Below are 20,420 nucleotides of genomic sequence, written 5' to 3' on the forward strand. Positions count from 1 at the left end.
AGATATTAATTTGTCCAGGGGAAGGGTACCCTCTCCCTTTTGAGAAATTTTGGTGCAATTGAAGGAGCTTACATGCAAAATGGTGCTATATTTTGCAACTCTAAAAACAAGATGAAACTTTGTCGACTGTTTAGGTTGTACTGCATATTCATGCATATATATATATATATATATATATATATATATATATATATATATATATATATATATATGACCTGTGTAGACTAGAATGGTCGTATACTATCCAGCTAATGAGGTAGGGGAGAGCTGGGTCCCCGGGTTTGTTTTCCTGGAGGGATAAAACCACCAGAAGTATACGTGGTTGTTCCAATGTCAGAGTCACGGAGAGCCAGGACCAGAGCACCAGGGACAGCTGTGGTCCCAAGCCCATTTTTTTCACCGTTGTTGTTACACTTACTAGCATATAATGCAAAAGAGAATATACTATTCTTTTCCATATTTTCCCTGCGGACCCGCAGGCTCGTCAATCATGCTGCGGAAAGAGATCTTATCTCTCCAGATATATCTTACAGAGGTTTTTCATTAAACACCGCACCCCCCCCCCCCCCACACCCACATCTCTCTCTTTTTTCTCTTTCATCTCTGAGGCAACAAAGATCATAAGAAAGTAAGTGTATATTTCTGCCACTCACATTTGCTATTAAGGATTCAATCCCAGGCGCAGTGCTACTGGTTATTATTCATGAGCATTTTTGTATTATCAAAATGAATGCCAGACAATCAAATGATCTACTATATATTTACTACCTCGTTATACGTCTACTCGTCTCAAAATGTCAAGGTCGAGGTTTTGACGTGATAATGAAAAATATATATGGAACAATGATATTCGAAAGGTTCGGAAAAGTAGAAATTTTGACGTAAAATAGTCAACATTTCCCATTAGTATCTAGAAGGCTTCTGGTGAAGACCCAAGTGATTTGTCTGCCCTTACTCCCCCACCCCCCCCCCCCCTGACCATTTTGGTAACCTCCTATGCCACTGATCTGCTTTCACAAACTTGTACAAAATATCACAAATATAGGCTGCAGTTCATTTTGTGTTCTAATACTCAACTTTTTGCACATGCCCTGAATAAGGCTTTTCTGATATTTCGCTCTGCTAATGTACTGCTGATAATTACCATGGAGATGAATGCAGCAAGTCGAATAATTTCTACTGGATGAGCGATCAAAACATTGTTCGCTCCTAAATTGCTCTCAGTCTGAAAGCAACCGTAAAATCATACTGAACGCCTCATCCAACTTACAGTCAACTTAAGGTTATCAACTATTGGCACTCTATAATAACTTAAACACACTTCTCAATCATACAACTTCCTAGGCCTAAACTCACGCACAGCGTTTAACATTACTGTCAAGTGCACACAAACATATGAGCCATATTTTTGCTGGAGAACCCCAACTTGCAAATACATGAAGATCGCAATGAAGCCCTCCGTCAGTTGGGATTCTGTGGACTGACCAAACCAGGAGACTGGCAGCGGACTCGTGCAGTGTAAGAATATACAACAAAGTTAGTATGAGTACACGTAGAGTACCTTTCCGGGTAGAAATGCGTACTAGTTCGAGGAAAAGTAAAACCTAGTCTACCTAGACTTGCTCTAGGAGTATCTGCATGAGACTTTAAAATACCTCTACTAAGAGAACAAATCCATGAGTACTAGTATGCGAGAACACTGACAACCATTCTAGAATACGGGTACAGAGTACAAATCCATGAGTACCAGTATGCGAGTACACTGACAACCATTCTAGAATACGGGTACAGAGTACAAATCCATGAGTACCAGTATGCGAGTACACTGACAACCATTCTAGAATACGGATACAGAGTACAAATCCATGAGTACCAGTATGCGAGTACACTGACAACCATTCTAGAATACGGGTACAGAGTACAAATCCATGAGTACCAGTATGCGAGTACACTGACAACCATTCTAGAATACGGGTACAGAGTACAAATCCATGAGTACCAGTATGCGAGTACACTGACAACCATTCTAGAATACGGGTACAGAGTACAAATTCACTACTAGTCTCATGCTAGAATGTAAGTTCGTTTGCACAAGAGAAACCTATATATGACAGTACAAGACCAAACCGGAAGTCTAACCGGAAAAAAAGAGACACGCATTGAGACTACACTAAACTGTATCCCATCTGTGCCTTACAGGAAACCTATTATATATACCTGGGGATACCATAATCATTTTACCAATCCTATTAGCTTACATCAGAATAATCCTGGGTGGATGGGTGCGTATATTCCATCAATACTGACATTGTGGGACAATAGCATCATAATACATCATGTTACATGTGGGTAGGTTGGGCAGGTCGGGGGATTAAGCTGTTTGTTCAAGTTTCATGAACATGATCGTGTCCGTCATTGGTTTTTGTCGTAATTATGTAGATAATGTTGAGAGTTCTTAAGTTAAAGTCCTTCACCCACCAAGCCCTAGTGAAAATAAAGAAATGATCCCAGACACCGAAGACAGGGAGTACGTATCATTACTCGAAAAGTTTTGACTGATTATCTTAACAGCTTATTGAAGTAAAAAAATATGTTCGGCTTTGAAATGACCCCACTTCTCACAGACCTTTTCGAAACTCTTTCCCCTCACCGACTTCCACCCCCGCCCCCTCGTCCCCCAAAACAAACATTTATCGGACCCTTATAGGGGTCAGCGGACCTCGGGTGGAGAAAGATGAAACTTCACTGGATCATTAACCTGGTCGTTGCAACACGACTAATGCAATTATTTCTTCTCTAAATTGATTAAAATTTCCTTCTCGCAAAAAAGCATTGCCTGGTTCACTACCCTTAAATATTCTACTCGTTTCGAGTAAATGTCTCTTCAAGGAGGATGAGGATTTAATGAATAAAACTAGACGGGATAAAATTCAATTTACAAGTATTGACCAATCGATAAAATGTCTTTTTTTATATGTCAGAGTGTATTTACTCATTGCCGACTACAATGTCCAGCATATAAAACAATAGCACATATCCTACGGTAAGGGACCCTTGTTGATTTCATTTTATTACACGAAATGTAAGTGATATTACCAGCTATTAATGCAGATATTTTTATGGCCATCAAATGTCAGTTCTTTAAATCGTTTCCTCAACACCTGTTTGAACGTAGCGGCCATTAAGAGTAGCCACTAACAGCAGCCAATAGTGTATACATCAACGTTACACGCCGTTGGCCACTGATGTTTGTACACTGTGACGAGCGCATGGTACGCTGTGGCGGGAAAGTGGAACCCCAGCAGCCACTATGGGCAGCCTAAATTAGCGGACAATTACAAGACTTTACTTTTTCTTAACTGTTTTAAAGCGATAATAATTCACGCTATGCATCAATGAGGCTTCCTCAACGCCGTTTAACTGTGGAAGTCATCGGTAGAATCTACCTTAATTAGTTACATCAACCATGCGATAAGGGACTGACTCGAATCGAAAAGTATACTCTAGGACTTTCATCTATTACTATTGGAATTTGGAATATTCCTGTCTTAGGTGAGATGTTTTCTTAATTTGTCACACAATAAATGATTTCTATATTGCCTTCTTTTCAATGTGTGTACTAATTGAGTTAGTATCCAGTGTAAGTGTAAAATGTATAGGCCTATAGCGAATTGTTCATGGAATCTTGAAACGTGCCTTAACGCATTGCACATTTTTTATGATGAGACTGCGCTAAGTATAGTTACTTTGGTCAAATTGGGCCTATTTACTATTTACCCGTATTTTGGTAACCATCTCTCTGACCATGGCATGATGTATTTTGAACATGTAACCATGCATTGACCTACGTCTAAGCGGGCTATGGCTAAGTAGTAAAATTGGTTTATTCTTTCATTGGTAAAGTTTATGCAAAGACCTAATATTGTCATTTCTGATGCGATTTTGGAGAACAAAAAGTAACGGAATATGTTTTCAGATATCTTATTATAATTTTCTTCTTTAGCTGACGATTTTTTTCATCAGTATGTAGGAAATACAAACAGTGTGCAGCGAAATGCTACTGTTAAGTTAAGCACATAGCGCGGGATATAAGAATAGAGGGCGGACCCATATATACTACCGCTGATACAAAACCGCTGTGCGGCCATTCGGACCCCGTCCGCCATTACCAAACCGGGCAAGACACAACACACTGTGCGCGTATGTTTGTACAAGATGTAAGACATGAGCTAGCTTAAACAAACCGTTGTGGGTTACTTTCGCCCCCCCCCCCTCTCATCTACAAAAGCCAAAAGAAGTAGGAAATGTGATCCACATCCTTCACAAAGTAAAAACATGACATTTATCTTACCTTCATATCAGCAAATCCGTGCGAATTTTCCTAAAGAATTTAATCCGGTATGAAATGGCGCCACGTACAAATGGTGACACGTAGATCGAAAGGGATGTTTCTTGTATGCATTCTTTACTTCCATGGGCGGCGATCCTGGGGGGGGGGGGAAGGGGGGATATATCCCCCCATGAAAATGGGTGGAGGGGATGTAATACACCATATCCCCCCACCAAATGCCAGGGATAAGAATATTTTCATGCCTACATTTATGCATCATCGTTAATGTACGGCTCTTTTATGTATGTATGGATGTGTGTATATTAGATCCTCCTGCAAGCAGGAACTCGCGAAGAAGCCTAATTGGCTTATCAAAGCCGCAAGCTGACCGAAGTCAGTCTCTCACATTCATATTTAACGTCCATGATTATGAATTGTTAATTGTCAACAACTCTGTAACTGGACGACATACATTAATCTGGGAGTGACTCGAACCGGGGACCTTATGATTGAAAGGCACCGGTGTTAACCACTGAGCTAACACTCCACTAAGCTAACACTCCACTCCACTTTTAGAGCTTCATTTCTCACCTACCATAAACGCAGTGCGATCTTTTCAAATAAAGCGTCTTTATAAAGCAAGAATAGTTGACTGTAGGCTTCATTGGCCCTATAACAACAAAATGTATCATTGCGCCCACGGTATTGATATAGTACATATATGCACCCCATAGGCCCTATAGTAGGCCTACACACGTACATGTTCCCTCGAACAGCTGAGAATCTCATGTTACCAGGGTAATGCTTAATACACGTTTCACCTGGATGCCCTAGCAATCGGTACCTAGGAATGTAACTATGTGTAATTGTGTATTGCATGTGTATAGGCCTATAAAAGCCTGCATGAGGCCATTTTCTTCATCGAATAATATAAAAGAACTCTCGAACATTCTAACGTAGCGCCTGAAACAAGATTGACAGGGGCAATTTTCCCAAAATAACAACCGAAATTTAAAAAAAAAAAGTATTTTGGATCCTGATTATAAGATATTTCGGACATTTTATCCCTATTTTAAAGTTGGGTATATGACGCTTGGAAACCTCGGGAAGTGCCGTTTCCGGCCATCTAGAGGGTTTGTTAATCCCAAAATTTTCTTGTACGCTTCGCGCCAACTCATGGTGGCGCTACGCTTAGATAGTCAACAAGGTCATATCCCCCCCACTCGGAAGTATGGATCGCCGCCCATGTTTACTTCAGAGAGTTTATGTGGCCACGTCAATGTTTGATAAGATCATTAGAATTTGAAGGAGCACAGCAAGCAACATGAAATATTACACAACAGTTAACACATGCATAATCATGGTTGCTGGTAGTTTCAAACAGGTTTGAAGTCTGAAACTAATCATGTACATTGGCGCCAAGGGCGGCGGAACCGGGGGGGGGCACAGGGGGCACGTGCCCCCCCACTTTTCCTCAGGTTCAAAATGTGCCCTTTTTCTACATAAAAATTGAGGTGTCTCAAGTGAGCAAGAGGCCAGGGAACCAGAATGAACACTCGGAAAGGGCCGTTTCCGGCCATCTGAGGGGTTTGTAAAACCAAAAATTTCCTTGTGCGCTCCGCGCCAACCGATGGTGGCGTTCCGCTCAGATAGTCGTGCAGTACAACTTTGCAAATCCTGGCTACGCCCCTGACTTTTAAGGAATTTCTGTGGGTCCAATTCAAAGCTATTTCGATTGGAAAATATTTGTTAAGATATTAACAAGAAATAAACTCTAATTCGGAAGATTCCTACATTAGCAACTAGCATGATTTCACCTCATTTTGTCTCAAAAGAAAACTTGTTCCTTGTTTCCCAATTTGCACATTGGATATTGCAGTGCTAGCATGCATATTTTCCTTGAGGGGGGGGGGGGGGCGTTGATGGAGTGATGTGTATACGCAAATAAGATAATACAATAAGAGTTATAAAGGGTACTAAATATAAGGCTGCATCAGTCCAATCGAATTTCTGCAAAGTGCCCTTTGATGTCGGTGCCCCCCCCCCCAGATTAAAAGTGCTTCCGCCGCCCTTGATTGGCGCATATCATGGGGTCCTCTCAAGAACTGTTCATTTATACACAGCAAATATTTTCGTCAGTGCGCTTGTGGTCGATCATGCCCCTAATATTTTCAGCTATCAAGCCCTAGCTAGATCAGGTGTTCAGGAAGTATTCCTCAGGGGATAAAATATTTTCAGGGTTAGAATGAAAATGCAACACCTTTGTAGGTTGTCCAAAATTTATATAGGCGGCGCCGGACGCCCCCTGACTGATCTGATCTGCGCACATGAACGTGTGGTTAATGGTTGATTGCAAACATGCAGTAAATAAAATTATTACCATTAGAGGGCAATAGGTAATAAACCAGAATAGAACCATTTTAAAACGGCTTTTTGTAAAACAGAACAGGTTTCCTGGAATATTTAAAGAATAACCTGTGGGAACACAGGGACGGCACCAGATGTAACTCCATCGACCATCGGTGTCCACAGTAGGACCTCAACACTCAGATCAAGGAACTTCTGGAAAATTATACAGAAGCAAATTCGACGGTGCGTGTCGGAGACATTTTTTATTCCTTGCTGAAGGCAAAAGGAATCCAAGCATTCAACATTTGTGTGTATGTATACGTGTGCGTGTGTGTACGATTTGTTTGTATGCATGGTCTCGGTGAAAAGATGACTTTGGTTATGCTAATATTCGGCACGTATGTTTCCTTTAATGCAAACATGATTCCTGATTCCAGGTGAGGACAAAGGTCATCGGAGGTCGATAGGCTTCAAATAGTGAAATCTTTGTAAACAGACTAATTTGATGCTTACTTGGATTGAAAACATATTTGGTATGTAGGTTCCTCATAATTAGTTAACGATACCTCTTGGTTTTAGTGGAGGCTAAAGGTCAGAGTACGAAAACCTGACATCACTCGTTTTTGGGTTGGATTGCCCCTCATACTTGGTAAATAAGTTCTCCTTCAATAAATAACAATGTATGTATTACTTAAGTGGAGGTGAACTTTAGATTTTCGTTACAAATTGCATTAATGCAAGAATACACAATAATGGGTGACATACCCTCTTTCATAGAAAAATCCGCTCTGCACCCCCTCCCACCAAAGAAGTACAATCCGCTCTGCACCCCCTCCCATCAAAGAAGTAAAATCCGCTCTGCACCCCCTCCCACCAAAGAAGTACAATCCGCTCTGCACCCACTCCCACCAAAGAAGTACAATCCGCTCTGCACCCACTCCCACCAGAAGTAACCAGGATCCGCAGTATGTGCAAAAGATTGAATAATTTTGAATTAAGAAGTAGGCCTACACACCTAAAATCATTGTGTGTTGTTTAAATACTTTTGAAAACTCGGGCCTTTGTAAGTCATATTCTGTCTTTCCTTTCAATGATGACTGCCTGAGTACCATCAGCACAGCCTGTAACTGTGATCGTAGGTGTCATCATGTACTGTGTTGTTGTGCAAAGCAACACAGTACTTTGTATATTTGCAATGCTCCATCACATGTTTACACTAAATAACCAGCGATATAGTGTAGGACATGTTCGTGAAATTCATGGAGCAGCTTTGCAAGCCGTTGCATACTTACTTACATTAGCCTGAAGTATAGATGTTGACTGTCTTCGCATGAATAGGGTGTCTTCTGGTTCCTCAATAGAGACATTCGCATTTGATTCTGTTTCTCTGCAAGATAGCCCGACGTGCCCATTTGAATTGCAGGCAATTTGGATTGTTATTCCAGTCCCTCTTCTTCGAATCCGACTGAAGAATGACTCCAAGTGGTGCTAGGACATCTTAAAGGTGCAGATACAGTGAACAGGCTGAGGATCAGTGAGAAGGTTATGGTATAATTCAGTGACTGACTCCCAGTGGTGCTGGGACATCTTAAAGAAGCAGATACAGTGTACAGGCTGAGGATCTATGAGAAGGTTATGGTATACTTCAGTGACTGACTCGATCGTCACCATGAAACATACCCAAGCGATATTCCTTTAGTCAATTGGTCGTCCGCGGTATCTTTGAGTACACCCTAGTACTTCCCTGTTCCATCAGCTATGTTCGTCTGGCAGGATGGTTGGATGAACTCATAGGCTGCTTATAGCCTTCAACACGAGATTCCTGGAGTGCATGAAATCGAACAATTTGTCCATCATACGAATGAACTCAATTGACTTTTCACTGCCAGGGAACTGAGGAAGATGTAGATCATCTCTTGAGAAATCGATCGCATCTGAGACTTCAGTTTGTTCGTTAAGTTCAAATTGTCATTTTGTTGAATTTCGTCCAGTTTCTCGATGTATGACCATATTATTGGTGAAAGGAATTCCGAACCAATATGACAAGATGGCAGGTATCAAAAGTGAAGTTTACCATTTCATTCATGTTTTGGATGTGTGAAATAGTTTCTTTGTCCCCCTGTGGTGACTGAACACCCTAACAAATTGGCACATACTATCCCCAGGACGACCAGTCTAGCTTCTGTCAGAATCGAGCTGCTTTACAATAACAGCCTGTATAGCACCAGGCAAGTGATCTACCACATTATAGGCTACAGGCAATTTCCAGTTACTGGTTAGGCCAACAGCCATGAACACAAGGGCTTCTGTAGCAAGGCTGTCACTGTCGGATGGCAGGATATTGCAGCAGTCAACAAACCCGTCACACTTACCATCTTTGGGATCATTTAAACTTCTTTCTTTAGAGCCATGGCATCAAACATGAGTGTACAGGTCTTCTGAAATGGTTTGTCTGATACTATCGTTTTCAAAGATTCTGTTGCTCCCTGTCAGGATGCTGTGCTACAGTTCAAAGCAGCACCCCAATATCATATGATGCTTGGATGAGGTAGAGGTAGGTACTGACGCAGGAATACATATCAGCCTGGGCACTAGTGCAGGTTAACAGCAAACTGTTCTTAAATTTTTAGAGTACCGGTGTCCATGTTTTCAGTAAGTATAACAGCTAGGCCTGGGCAATCACGAATACTAGCACTGCGGTTAGGAAAGGCCTAGCCTAGGCCCTAGCCTAGGCCCTAGCCTGGACCGAAACTCTTGACAACAGCTTGCTTTTTCAACTTTATATATGCATTTTAGATCCTTCCGCAAGCAGGAACTCGCGAAGAAGCCTCATTGGCTTATCAAAGCGGCAAGCTGACCGAAGTCAGTCTCTTAGATTCTTATTTAACGTCCATGATTATGAATTGTCAATTGTCAACAACTCTGTAACTGGACGACATATATTAATTTTGGAGTGACTTGAACTGGTGACCTTGTGATTGGAAGGCACCGGCGTTAACCACTTAGTTAATACTCCTCCATTGAGCTATCATTTCAACTTTAACGAGACTTCACATATGACAATATCCTTAGCTCCTTACTTTTGAAAGGAAATACCACTTCCTTTATGTCTCCGGTTGATGCAACCGTTTGCAAGACAGGTTTCGTGCAAGTTTCTACGAACGACTTTACGACAGTTTGGTCAGTTGGTAGTAACATTACTGTGTTGAACGTAAACAGTAAGCAGACGACGTTAACATGTTGCGCAATTTGCCTGGTTTGGTATAATGGCGCCGGAATCTCCATGCCGGAACAGCTATTTTGGGCAGACCTCCCTCTAATTTTTATATCGTGCTCTATGGTTAAACATGACGTTAACTGACGTCACGCATGACCTTTCGCCTTCAGTAATTATTCATTATTTGGGATGTCACGCTTAGTCCACTAATATATACGAGTAGAAGTTGTTCTTGATACGTTATATATGTTTCAAAAAATAATAATAATAACAATAAAATAAAATAAGGGCTAGTAATGTGTCTATAACTACTTACTTTCAAGTTATCCTGACTTTAAAATATGCTAATTCTATGCATGGACGGTCCCATTAAGGTGAAATTGATGATGACGTCAGCTCCTAAGTGCAGGCCTAAAAGTTAATGGAACTAGTCTTTCCGAATCACTTCTCTAAACAGATTTAAGCATATGACCGGAATAAAGATGACATGTTCAAACTTAACAATGAAGTTACATCGACAGTCGTGGTTCTACCTGATGTTCTTGTTGCTCGTGATATTTTTAGTTCTTTTTAGCATGTCATTGAGTTCTCGTCTGCTAAAGCTACAGGCAAACCTGCGATCCAGTGCCGTGACCAGTGAGAGCAGTGGTCTGCTAGTGAGTATCACAAAGTGACCATTAAAGTATTATCTCACATTCCGTTCCTTCATTTCTTCATTCTGTTCTTATATAACCTTTCTTTCTTTGTTTGTTATTTCTCTCCATTTTACCGAATATCTTTTTATCAATTTCCTTTCCTAATTGAAAGGTATAACAAAGTATACGCAAACTGACATCTGTGAATGATATGAATTGTAGCTCACTGCCAGGGGGCTCACCCCACTTCCTTCACCCCCCCTCCCCTCCCCCACCCATACACACACATACACCGGCAATTAGAGTAATACAAACATTCCATTTAAGGTACACAAATATATAACATGTACAACCTAACCTATCGAAATTCTTCACATTGTTTCAAATTTGGCGAAACATAGCAACATTTGGCATCAAAAAACCCTCAGTATTATCAACATCCCCCCTCCCACTGGACGACCTAACAACTCCCCGAACCCCTGCGCGAGCACACACACACACAATACAGAAAGGGCGGTTGCGCCGCTTTCCATACTATACTTATACACTCTAGACACACAACTGAGCAAATGGGTTAAACTGCCCGACAGTGTTATGTCTAACACGCCCCTTTCCAATCCTCCATTGGTAAATTAGGCACCGGGCAATAACAAGCATATATAGGCTATATTCTTTATCTGAGAACACTGTAAAACTGACTACAAGTTTTCAAACTGACATTTGTGAACAGAGAAAGCAACCAGCTCAGTTGAAAGAAGCTCCTTTGGAAGAACGATGTCAGGAACTTAGGACTTTGAATTATTCCCGTGTTAGTAAAAAAAAATTATCTTTGATCGTTTTAAATTTGCTGAATAATTTCTCAGTCGGTTTTCCTATCTTCATTTTCTAATACTTTGATTACAAATGGAATGTACTTTTCACGTCACGAATCACGCAGATGTTCATATGTTCATATTGTTGTATGATGTTCATATTATGTATCTGTTATTACCACCAGCATCTTTTAGGGCTGGAAAAGAGCAATGACAACAGATATGAAACGGTATGGAGCGTGTGTAAGGAGAATATTGGAAATCACATTCAACACCGATCCATAATTGATGACCCACCTCCAAATATTCTCGTTGACATGGAACATAAACTTATGTACTGTTCAGTACCTAAAGCTGCTTGTTCCAGTTGGAAGACACTTTTCTTTGAACTAAGGGGAATTAATGTTACCAACAGTGTCCATAGCAGAGCAAAGAAAGAGTTAACCTTCTTGCATCAGTTATCGATCAACAGGCGATGGGAGGTTCTACGTAGCTTCACTAAATTTATGATAACCAGAAACCCGTTTTTGAGGATTTTGTCCGCTTATCGAAACAAAATCCAACCAAACGGTACTTACGAACAACTGAATGCAGATTGGAAACCGTACCGATGGCGGGAAATAGTGGGCAGGCCTATTATAGAAAAATATTATGGTAACGACGTTGCCATGGAGATGATGACTAATAAAGACAAATATAACGTCACCTTTAGCGATTTCGTGAGATTTTTAGTGGACTTTCCTGACCTTCAAGCATCAAAAGATGTTCACTGGATGGACATCAATAGTCTTTGCTACCCTTGTGACGTCAACTATGACGTAATTGTAAAATTTGAATCCATGGCAACGGAAATGCAGCTAGTATTTGAAAAGGCTGGACTGGAAGCCAACTTACCAGAAGTCAGTCAACACTCCACAAACAGTTCGAGCATAGCCCAAGCTGTAGAGTATTATAAGACCCTACCACCTGATGTCGTAACAAGGCTGTACAACCGCTATTATTATGACTTTACTGTATTTGAATACGACGCAAATCTTATTTATCCTGGTATTACAGACTTGAGGGCTCATCTGGAAAGCAGTGCTTCTTCACTGAGCACGACTACCCTCACTAAAGATGACAATAATAAAAATATTTAAAAAAAATATAAAAAAACAGAACGAACCATCAATCGATCACAGAAAATGGATGATTCGTGCGATTTTCATTGGTCTATTGGACATAGTGACGTCACTTTGGGTTGCCCTGAGGTGAGGTGTCTGGTTGGGGTTTACATAGACTGAGTACATGCAGACCTCAATATTTCGCTACAATATGCAATACAATTAACATGAATGTTGTAGCGTAATTATCAATAAATATATACTTAGATATGTAGACGTCTCGAATTCTCAAAATTTGATTTCGACTAAGGATTTTGCTTAGCCTATAACTGTTGTGATTCTCGAAGCCACTAAGACATTTTAGAAATGCATTCAATATAATATATAGCCACATGATACTGGATTTAAAAGCTAGACAGGTATCTGTATATATCACAAATGCAACATTTAGGACCACACCAATGGTCTTTAATATAACTCTAAATGAAGCTGCCCCTTTGTTGTTTGAAACTTGTAAAATAAGTAAAAATGTAACTTAATTTCTTGTTGTAATTGACAGACAGAACTATAGGTCAGAAAGAAGTCTCATTCTGGAGCAACATTCTTTCGAATTCTTACAGCTCATAGCTCAATTCATTCCATTCTTCTCGCAAACTATATTCACAGCGTTTGATATGCGCCAATGTTGCTAAAATGGTTGGCGTTCTTCATAAACTAAACGCGTCATTCTTGTACTGTGCACACTCCTTTTCTCTATAATGTAATATCTACTACACAGGGTATATATGATTAATATTGGTTATATATTTCATTGTGTTGCTTCTTAAAGGAAGAAGACATATGTTGTACATGTCTCGTAATATGAATATTCATTGTTCTTTATAAAACAACGTTGAAGCTGCTTTCAAGAAGTGTATGTATCCATTGTGTCGCTTCTTAAAGGAGATTAGAAATTGAGTTTGTTTGATACGATCAATGTTGTGTTTATCATGTAGTTAGACTGCATGATTCCCTGAAACCCTGAAGGCAACATTGAAGGAACCGAAAATATGTTCTTGTTTGATATATTTTTAAAGTGGGTATGTCTGTTACCGTGCTGCTTCAAATAAGCTCGTTTGAGATGGTCAATGTTGAGGGAAGTTATATGATTTCGTCGAGCCAAGTCCGGAATGTGATAGCCTATTCCGTCCCTCATTTTACAAGGTCAGTCTGTTGTCAGTGACTCGAACTTCCAGCGAACGAAAGAAAGGCAGATTTACTTCAATTTCTGAGTCTGACTATTTAAACATAATGGCTGCCAACTCTATGAAGAAATAAGTTGATCTGACAATTCTTAATCGTTTTCATATTTTATTGGAATAAAACTTGTCGATAAATATGATAAAGACAAATATCTTTATCGGTAATAAGAAGACCCCATATTTATGACAATTATTAAGATCCATATACACTTGTATCATGATAAAAAGATCATCAATGGATCGAATACTCATAATAATAAAAACGATCAATACATGCCATATAGTCAATCTAACTCTGTCATAATCAATAATTATCCTCAAGTTCTTATCGATCATATTTCATTACCTGTAGTATTATCAAAGCAGACCTATGTATCAGTTAATGTGATCCTTTACTACGATTTCACAATCAAGGTCACTTAATATAAGTCTACATCCGTAATCGATGAAATCAATAATCAATAAAGATTCATCAATAAGATGGATCCTACCATAAGAATTCAACTATCCTTGTCTATCATATTCCATAACTTCGCTGCATATTGTTATCAATAAGAGCCGTATACTTAACTTATAATCAATAAGATCAATATCTTCGCAATCCATTAGATCCATATTTAACATAATCAATCATTTCCGTACATCATATAACTTACCAGTGAAACAGGTTCAACTTAGGATTTATCAAAAGTAATGCTTTCTTCAAAGTTTGCATTAAGTAAGGGCGCCCTCTTTAGCATTACTTCAAAACTAAGTTGGATATCAAAGTCCAAAAGAAAATATTAATAATAACTTTCTGTATGACACGAGTTCTAGGATCAAACGTTTGAGTTATGTAAGTTAAGCTCGAGTCACGTGGCGTGTAGGATGCACAAAAAATAGTAATATATGACAAATATAAAGAAATCAAATAAGGCGAAAATTCTAAATTGACTTTAATTTGAAGGTCACTAACAATTGATGAGCAGGGAAACCTTCAATACCATCAAATGATTTCTTAGAAAGTCTGAAATTAAAACATAGTAATACAATCAAAAAAAATTATGTTGTTCTTCGTAATTATTTCAACAAACCATTTTTCGTTTTTGCTTCTCTTCTAATAGAATACTTGAGCCAAATCAAAGCTAGAAATGAAACGGAACAAATTTTCCCTCCCATACACTTTTTCTCGTGCCCCGAAAATGCACCAAAATTCACCCAAATACTTATTTTCTAATTTTCTGTTGTAGCATATGCAATGCAATAAACCAAAAGTGTTGACCTATGGCGGGAAAGAAGTGTGGACATTAGGCATTATCGATACAGAACTCAATGATTTAGCTAGCCCATTGAGTATTTTATCCTTTGCTTTCAAATGCATTGATTTGTGTCAGGTCTAAACCATCTTCCTGATCTAGTCACTAAAGTGCAGTGGCAGTATTGCACTGCATTTTTTCATTTGTTTCTCATTATTATGGTTGAGCTTAAAATGATCAACATCCCCCCCCCCCTTTTCGATCACCACAAAGGACACAGCTAATGACATAAAGTGGCAGGTTGAAAAATGTTATTATCATCATCCAAAACAAAATAAATAAAAAATAAAACCGAGGATTGAAAAACCACCACCGTCAATAACGAATATGATATTTTCTTCTATATTGTTAATGTAAATGAGTCATATGTATATGTATTAGTTACTATAACTGTCAACCTTAACACAAAACGTTATCGCAAGAGATGGATATTAATATACCAATCGTGACAAGCTAAAGATAAGTTTTACTGAGTTAATGTCCCATGCATCATATCTTGTAACTGAAGTATTTTTACATCGATATAGCGAAAGGCTGAAGCTACAGCAACACGCGGGAAGATAGATTTTGAAATTATATATCGAAACGCCTCAGTTATTCCCAAAGGACCCTCTGCCTATCGCCTTGATCGTCTTCCAAAAATGCAACGCGCCAAGTAAACTGTTGTTTATGACTACATAATACGCTCCAGTTAGTTTACTAGTAGTGTACGTCGTAGATTTACTTTATGAATATTCACGACTCCCAATAGAAAAAAGACCGCCAAGTGTTCTACTCCCCTAGAGTTAATTGAAAGCACATACTCTCTGCTGAGGCAGTGTTAACTTACGTCGTAGACCTGGGACTCCAGACTCAAGTTGAGGTCTCATTTAGGAGAGAGTTTGAAATCTCTTTCTGATCACAACTAAAAAAAAGTTGGGATTTTTAGAAATATTGAAATTACTGCTAGGATGTAACTTTAGAACTTTAAGAAAATAAGACAAGACGAATCCATTTGGGATTAGGGGGATTACTAGACGAGAAGAGGTTAGATTAGATCAACAAAGCTAGAAGCGGTAGATTATTAAGCGTCTCTTTTTGTTTTGGAAATCATTTGCTTGAAGAGGCCTGTCTCCACTAACAACTTTGTGACATAATTTTTTTTTGCTCGCTCCGATAGTTTTTTTGGTACTCAAACTGCGGCTCTCCGGGTGATTGTTGACATAGGCTAAGGTGTTACATTGTATTAGATAACATGATACGCGAATAACTTTGGGTTGTTGATTCAACCAGCGTAAACTACACAGTGCCTTTAAACCTCGTATCACCCTGGAATACATTGTGCTTCGCTCCCTCGCTTCCCCCAAGCGTACTGAACGGGGAAGGCGAAGCGCAGACGACAAGCCAAAGTTCGATAACGCGGGATTGAAAAACAAACGTAGCGACACAGGCGGTGCTCACGTGAACAAATCAACCATCACAGCTCATCCTTCTGAATCAAGGAAAAGACAGAAAATGGCCGTTCGCGGAGGTTGTATTTTCCTTGTCAAAATTCTTCTGTTTATCTTCAATTTCATTCTCTGGGTAAGTTAAAATTCATAACATATCTTCCATTATAATTCATGTCAAAGTAATGACAAGCACCTTTTCGCCTTCTCGTAATTGCGGTCGCACAGGAAAGGAAGTGTGCGTTTGTTATTTCTGTCGTTTCCGTTAAGCCAACGTGACCGCGTTTATTATACTTTGATATACTTGTGGCTTTTAGTAACGTTGATTTTGATTGCCTCGGTCTCAATGCTAGTAAGAGATCTTAGCCACGGGATCTGACAATATGACGGTATATTCATACGAACCTGTTGACAAGCCGTGTATCGACTCTCTCATAAACATGTGTAATGTACATTGGATTATGGAGGCCTACAGCATGAGGTATATATATATATTTATATATATATATATATATATATATATATATATATATATACATGGAAAATAAAACTAGCGTCCATGGTTAGGCTATAGTATTAATGTTATTTCATTAAGTAATTCAATCTATGAGCAAAATTGTACTTCTTCGTTTCCGGTGTTCAAAAGTTTTTAGGTTTAAGGGCTACGGTACTTAGTAAGAACCAAAAATCGCAGGATAGATATTATTTGAATTAAAAAATGAATGAAATACGAACAAATCGTCTAGAAAGAATTTATTTATCTGCATTTAGCCAAAAATGCATATCAATTACTGTTAGTTATATGTCCATTGAATGTGCATCAGGACCACACTTCACCGGTAACATATAAACTTCGTAATTTATAAGTCACAAAGGGATTAAAAGTCATAAAGGGATTAAAATCGATGTTAAGATGCTGTTATGGTCACATAACGTGCGATAAAGTATTAATGTAGCACATCTTAAACACCCCTATACACAAATTGCGAAAATGATAAATGTCTTCTTATCTAGTACAAGCACCCCCACCCCCCCCCCCCCACACACACACACACCTCAGCGACCCGAGAAAGAAGAACGCAAAATTCGGCTTTGGGTAGTAGTCCCCTTCACTTTTTGATCATCATCTGAAAACTTGAAGGTCAAATATCATTGGCATCGTATTGACAGATTCACGCAGACTGCATATTCATGAAGTTGATGAACCCTCGGGTACCATTATACAAGCTAGTAAGTATCGGGTTGAATAATGTCATCGGCCTCGTATTGACAGATTCACGCAGACTGCCTATAATGCATATTCATGAAGCTGATGAACTCTCGGGTATCATTATATAAGCTAGTAAGTATCGTGTTCAATAACCATCTGATCTATTCCCCCATAAATTATCTCCACTAAATTCTGTTCTTACATATGATAAGACAGTTGCTTAGCAACAACAGATGACGTCAGGGTTTGTAACGACGTTAATTTTTTAAGTCAACCGACCGAGTCAAGCATGTTTAATGTATCATAAATACAATCCATCATAAACTGTTACGTGCTGATAAATGTTAAAGGTCACTTGTGGTCGATTATAATATATGGTTCCCATCTTTGGGGTCCATTTCTAAAATAGCTTCCATCCGATCCCGTAAGTTGACGTCTTTGCATTTAAACCTATTTGTGTTGATGATATGTTTATCTTTCCAATTAAACAATGTAACGTAGAACTTGTTACTCAACGGAACAGATATCATGAACAGAGAGAGAGAAATCAAAAGACGCGCCTGGGTTTTGTATTTAAAATTAAAACTCATTCGTGTGTGTTTGTTTTAATTGACCTGACCCGGAAGTACAACACAGATGTCCGCAGTTTTGAATAATGTGACACTATTTTATATAATCATGTTGGTCAACCTATTATGTGTTAATTCTGATTGATCATGATTAGTAAATGTCGTTTCACGGTGGATCATACTATTGAACCTATTTAATGTGATACGCTATCACCACGTGACCAGTTGTGTGGTCTTTGTAGAAGAGGCACGGACATTCGTGAAGAAATTGTTAGTTAAAAACCTTTCTTGAACCAGAGGATCCTTATATACCAACGCCAGTACAATACGTAACAAGTTACAGAGGATGGGGAAGGGGCGGAGTGAGGGAGGGGAGGGTAGATTGCTTAATCACAAAGGTATTTACCGTACACAACATTTATTTCAACCAATATATCGTAATAGAATATATTCTTGAATTAATCTGAGGTATATGTTTGTCCATAATGCAGTATACAAAACGTTTCTTAGATTAACAAAGAATTGATATTTTAGATCTTGAAAGCTTTCTACGAATATCGAATAATCGGAAGATAATTTAATACATGTATCTTAACTTACGAAACACATGGGAGACATGCGAGCTCTAATGTCAACTGAACAAAACCAAAAAGCTCAAATGTCTCATTTACGTATTCAAATTCTATGGTAACCGTCCCTCAAAATAAACACCAAATGTACATCCAGGCAGGCGTGCATGCGCATATATGTCCCTGAACTAACAGTATACAAACTTGCACAGATTTTTCAAGTTCACTTTGCATAAGGAATATTTAATTACAGGCAGCCGAGAGCGGTTTATTATATTAAAACAATCTAGAACACCCTCCATGCGAGTTTGAGTCGTGTTCGCCGAAGAAAATCAATAAAAGATCTATGATGAAAAAGAAATAAAATTTTGATTGAAAATTTTCGGTTTCGAAGAATATATATATATATATATATATATATATATATATATATATATATATATATATATATATATATATATATATATAAACATGCAACACATGTGGTAAGTTGATGAAGTAGTAAGGTGTAAACATGTGGACAACACGATGTTATAGATGGTTATTAGACACATGTGGGTTGGCTCGAAGGGAGGAAGCCTGGTTATGAGATGGAGAATGATAGGTGGGGGGGGGGGGGGGTGGCGGATATTAACTGTACATATACACATATATATAATAACTGAGAATGGTGATATTTAATGTGCTGTATGTAAGTTGCTTAGAATCATATATTTTTTTTTTAAGAAACAATACTTAAAAATATTGTCAAGTATAACATATGTAGATACTTTATCGTTTAAGGGTTCATTTCCATGATTGATTATTGAAATATGCGTCTTCTCATGTTGATTAGTTTTTGACATTTATGAACTGGTTAGTTGGTTTCAAGGATTCTTAAATGCAAACAACAAACAATCAACATTACAAAGGAAATACACACCGATGTTTGTCATAATTGTCCAAAGGGGCCAATTGGATTACGCAATAAAGCTATCACTTGTGTATGTTACTTACCAATGCTAATATAATATTCATGATACTTTGTTATACCAAGGCAATAATGGTATGAAACAGCAAAAAAACGTAATACGTTCTTTATACCACAAGTAGTTTCACATTCTGTGTGATTATAGCCTCAAAACCGACTGAATATCAAACATAATTATTAACGGCTTCCAAAACGACCAATATATTACGACTTGTGGCAAGTTCAGTTCTGTTGAGCAACATCTTAAGATGCATGCTACTATTATATTCATTTATGTGTTTTATCGCCAATTGTGTACAATGGGAAAAGGAAGTCTCCAATAAAGTCTTAAAAGGAAGAAAAGTGTACAAATATATATAATACAGTATATACGTAAGGATTGAATATACAGTTATAATATCCTAATGATGCTGAGATGGATACGTGAATAGATTATATAATACTAGTAGGAGTTAATTAATTCCTTTTTCAAATGTCTGGTGAATGTGGGTTTTGAAGTACTAGCATATACTATATAGCATGAACTATACTAGCATAAATATGATTGTACTCATATAGCGCCTCGAGGCTTAGCATATAGACTGTGAAAACACCATATACCCCTACTAGAATTACCATTTTGATGTTGACGGCTTTTGAAGTCGTGCAATTCCTAACGTCAAGACGTAAGAAATGTGATTATAGGCCATTATA

General features: G+C 38.5%; 2 protein-coding genes across 2 annotated transcripts in view; both read left to right on the plus strand.

Annotated features, from left to right (window-relative positions):
* Positions 1 to 3,153: 3,153 nt before the first annotated feature.
* On the plus strand, positions 3,154 to 14,191 carry LOC139969944 (carbohydrate sulfotransferase 11-like). Its single transcript, XM_071975366.1, has 3 exons — positions 3,154 to 3,552; positions 10,354 to 10,552; positions 11,529 to 14,191. Exons 2-3 carry the CDS (start codon positions 10,364 to 10,366, stop codon positions 12,480 to 12,482), a joined length of 1,143 nt encoding a protein of 380 aa, XP_071831467.1. The 5' UTR covers positions 3,154 to 3,552; positions 10,354 to 10,363; the 3' UTR covers positions 12,483 to 14,191.
* Positions 14,192 to 15,785: 1,594 nt separating this feature from the next.
* Positions 15,786 to 20,420, plus strand: part of LOC139969947 (CD9 antigen-like) — a 64,731-nt gene continuing 60,096 nt past the window's right edge. The window contains exon 1 of the mRNA XM_071975374.1: positions 15,786 to 16,545. Coding sequence (XP_071831475.1) covers positions 16,477 to 16,545 — 69 coding nt within the window. The 5' untranslated portion in view covers positions 15,786 to 16,476. The remainder of the gene's footprint in view (positions 16,546 to 20,420) is intronic.

The sequence above is a fragment of the Apostichopus japonicus genome, chromosome 7 (assembly GCF_037975245.1).
Source record: "Apostichopus japonicus isolate 1M-3 chromosome 7, ASM3797524v1, whole genome shotgun sequence".
Taxonomy (NCBI): Eukaryota; Metazoa; Echinodermata; class Holothuroidea; order Aspidochirotida; family Stichopodidae; genus Apostichopus; species Apostichopus japonicus.